Below are 3,770 nucleotides of genomic sequence, written 5' to 3'. Positions count from 1 at the left end.
TCTCTGGCTGTCTCTGGTGTGAAGCTGGGCTACTCACTGTCGTGAACCCTCAAGTTTCATCAAGACGAATGGCAACGAAATGTGGCCTCAAAATCCCACTCTGAAGTCTCTCGAGTGGTGCCAGCCTGTCCCGGTGTCAAATATCCCGGTGTCTTGTCAAAATCTCCCATTATCCTCCCCACTCATGAGAAATCTCCTTTCCCGGGTAGAGATCTGTCGTTGCTGGCCTCTCATTCCTGCATCTCATCATCCTCATCATAATAGTCCTCATAGTCCTCTTCATCCTCACTTTCTTCATCTTCTTCGTCACCTTCTTCTTCGCCGCCTTCGTCACCATCCTCCTCCATTTCGTCATCGCCATCATCTTCATCCTCAGACGACGGCCTTACATAACGATCGGGAGGCGGCTTCCAGTCGACCCGGCTCCGCATAAAGGGATCACCTATGTCGTAGCGATCCCGGTCAAAGGGGGTGACCATGTTGGCCTTGGAGAACTTGAGCCACTCAGTGGCCTTTGCGAACGCTTCATCGCTCACTTCGACCTGCGTCGTCAGGAGGAATTCGGAGCAGAGACTACGCCAGGCGTCTTTGTCGTCGAGGGCGGGGACCTGCGAGGGTTGGTCCTTGGGGAGGGCCTGCATGCGGTAGCCGCGGTTGATCTCGACGTTGGGGTCGTACTCTTGATCGGACTCGTCTTCGCTCTCAGAGTCCCATTTACTCGCGTGGCGGTCGTTTCTCTCATCTGGGTCGTATTGCGTAGACCAGGCCATGGCACGTAGGCGCTCGTCCTCTTCATCCTCCTCGATCTCTTGTCGCTGCTCAGGGGTCAACTCTGTCCATCGCTTCTTTAGGGCGTGCCTCTTCTGCCACCAGCACGTGGTGTCAACATCTTCAAGAACCTCTTCCTCGTCAGACATGTACATCTCCTCCTCGGTGGGGACAAGGTTCTCTCCGGTCTTGAAATCAATGTAGCCCCAGACGAGCATGTGATTCAAGTGTTTGTCAAGATCAAGCGAACGGTTGATGGATTCAGTAACGACTAACTCATCTGGGCGAAGCAGATGGCGAGTGCCTGCTCCCCAGCCCTCGCAGTGAACCACGCCAAGCTCGCGGAAGGGGACTCCATGAAAGTTGGTCATGAAATGGCGGGCAGGATTGAACCACGCCGGGGGAGGGAGGTTCATATCGTAGCGGGCCTTGAGCTCTACGATCTCGGAAATGGTTCTGAACTTCTTGCGAGTGAGACACTGCCACAGGGGGTACAGGCCGCGCTGGCCCATCATGAGATGGAGCATCTCGTGGGAGTGGGGTCTGAAGAAGGGGTGGTTGAAGGCCATGGTCAGCTTGACGAAGAAGAACTGAGCGTTGTAGAGGTGCTGATCGGTCCATATCTTGGTGTCAGCCATCAGCTGGGATCTCTGAGAGCAGGTGGCGACCTCAAGGAGGTGCCAGATGCGCAGCAGAGTGGTGTGCATCGTGTCGGGGACTCGAAGGCCCATACGAGCCATGACTGCGAGAATCTGACGGCAGTATCGGTCCCGGCCAAGTATCATCTGGAGATACTTCATACCGGGGATGAGGCGGACCCCTCCTGGAGTCTTGTCGGTATCGGAGCTGGAGCGCTTGGCGGGGTCTGGAACGAGGAACTTTGCAACACTTCGCCAGGGGAACAGCCTACCAGCCTCGGGGGCTCTGCTTCTGATCCATTCTCGGATGGAGGAGAGCATGTGGCCATCCAAGGCCTCACGGAAGCCACGGCAGGCAATGTAGAGGTTGAGGATATCCTCGCCACGAAGATGCTTGCCCAATTCGATGGCCAGCTCGAGGTTCTTGCAGAGAGCCGTGACTAGGTCCATACCGCTCTTCATGGGAGGAATGGCAATGATCTCCTTCTTCTCCGTTTCGTAAGGATCCTTTCCGTTGAAGTGCTCCTCAAGGAAGGCTTTGGTAAACTTGTATCTCTGCTTGGTGGCACTGTTGATCTTCCGAGTCTCGACCTCCACGTCGGGTTCCCTGTCGCTCTCGGAGTCCCAGGCGTCTTCGTATATGACAGCATCATACATGTGGGGGTCTTCCACGTATGGGACGTGTCGCACGACTTGAACTTGCTGGCGTTGCTGCTGCTGACCGTTTGGCATGTTCTCAACTTGCGTGCCCGCATCTCGCATGCCTGCATCTTGCATTTCCTCATCTTCACTCTCCTCAGCCTCTTCCTGGTCTTGATCATCCTGGACGGCCTCATCACCGCCTTCGATATCTGCGTCGTCGAGATTTTCCACAAATTCGGTGCCGTCGATGCCAAGAGCATCGAGTTCGTCCTGAGTCCGACCTTGGCGCTCGGTCACCCCCTGATTGAACTGTCTGACTCCAACTGGTTCCTCACCCGGCTGGCCGTATCCCTGGAGAGGAACTTGCTGCTGTTGTTGTTGTTGAGGAGGCTGGATCCAGAGAGGGATAGGGGTTGGTGCAGGAGCGCCGAACTGGAGGGGAGCGTTGGGTATGAAGAAACCAGCTGGAGGCGGAAGCTGAGGCTGACCTTGGAACTGGAGGAGAGCCTGCTGTTGGCCCATCATCTGGAAATAGCCAGGGTTTCGTTGTTGAGCCTGGAACTGTGGTTGAGCAAGACCCTGGTGTTGAGCATGGCTCTGCTGTTGACCGAAGCCCTGTTGCTGGGTAGCAGCACCTTGGAGTTGACCCTGATTCTGGGGTTGGACCTGGCGTTGCAGGATCTGGCCTTGAGGTTGGAACTGGAAAGGGTTTTGCTGTAAACCCTGGGGCTGGACTTGTCCAAAGCCCTGAAGGTTCTGCTGTTGGTTAGCACCTTGGAGTTGACCCTGACCCTGACCCTGATTCTGGGCCTGGGCCTGGGCCTGACGCTGCTGTAGTTGGCGCTGCAGGAGTTGACGCTGGAGTTGCTGTTGACCAAGGTTCTGCTGAGGTCGACCATTGGCTTGTTGATGCTGGGCATGATTCTGCTGCTGGGTAGCACCGTTGAGAAGACTCTGGTTCTGAGGCTGGGCTTGACGTTGCTGGGCCTGACCCTGAGGTTGGAACTGGAATGGGTTTTGCTGTAGGCCCTGGGGCTGGCTTTGGCCAAGGCCAGCCTGAGGCCGGCCGAGAGCCTGGAGTTGGCCAAGGTTCTGCTGCTGGGAAGTGACTTGGCGTTGGCCCTGATTCTGGAGCTGGGACTGGCGCTGCTGGGCGAGACTCTGATGCTGACCATGGTTCTGATGAGGTTGACCATTCACTTGTTGATTCTGGGTATGGTTCTGGTTCTGGGTCTGACGCTGCTGAGCCTGAACCTGAGGTCGGAACTGAAAGGGATTTTGCTGTTGTCCCTGAGACTGGGTTTGACCGAGACTAGCCTGACCTTGAACTTGGTTCTGGGGAGCGTGAGGCTGGAACTGAAAAGGAGCTTGCTGTTGGGCCTGGAATTGGGGTTGACCAAACTGAGAAGGGGCTTGCTGTTGCTGTTGCCCGAAACCTTGTTGCTGACCAAAGCCCTGCTGCTGCTGTCCTTGGAGTCGGGGCTGCCCGAAGGCCTGAGTCTGGAAAGGGACTTGAGGTTGACCCTGGGTCTGGAACTGAGGAGCTTGCTGCTGCGCCTGGAACTGGAACTGGCCATGGTTTTGCTGCTGGCCGTGAACAGACTGCTGACCTTGAGCCTGACCTTGGGCAGGGACCTGAGATTGAAAGGCAAATTGGGGCTGAGCAACAGGCTGGCCATTCTGAGCTGGCTGCATCTGAGTACGGGCGGCACCCGGGGCAGG

At 56.4% G+C, this 3,770-nt stretch overlaps 1 protein-coding gene across 1 annotated transcript; it reads right to left on the bottom strand.

Moving 5' to 3' along the window:
- Window positions 1-230: 230 nt before the first annotated feature.
- NECHADRAFT_49237 (uncharacterized protein) lies at window positions 231-2,570 on the bottom strand (the record flags this gene model as incomplete). Its single annotated transcript, XM_003050021.1, has 2 exons — window positions 231-2,021; window positions 2,235-2,570. The coding sequence occupies 2 exons, from the start codon at window positions 2,568-2,570 to the stop codon at window positions 231-233; spliced, it is 2,127 nt and encodes a 708-aa protein (XP_003050067.1).
- Window positions 2,571-3,770: the final 1,200 nt, after the last annotated feature.

This window comes from Fusarium vanettenii (genome assembly GCF_000151355.1).
Source record: "Fusarium vanettenii 77-13-4 chromosome 9 genomic scaffold NECHAsca_6_chr9_2_0, whole genome shotgun sequence".
NCBI classification, from domain to species: domain Eukaryota; kingdom Fungi; phylum Ascomycota; class Sordariomycetes; order Hypocreales; family Nectriaceae; genus Fusarium; species Fusarium vanettenii.
The sequence above is the reverse complement of the archived record's forward strand: the minus strand, read 5'-3'. Positions and strand labels throughout refer to the sequence as shown.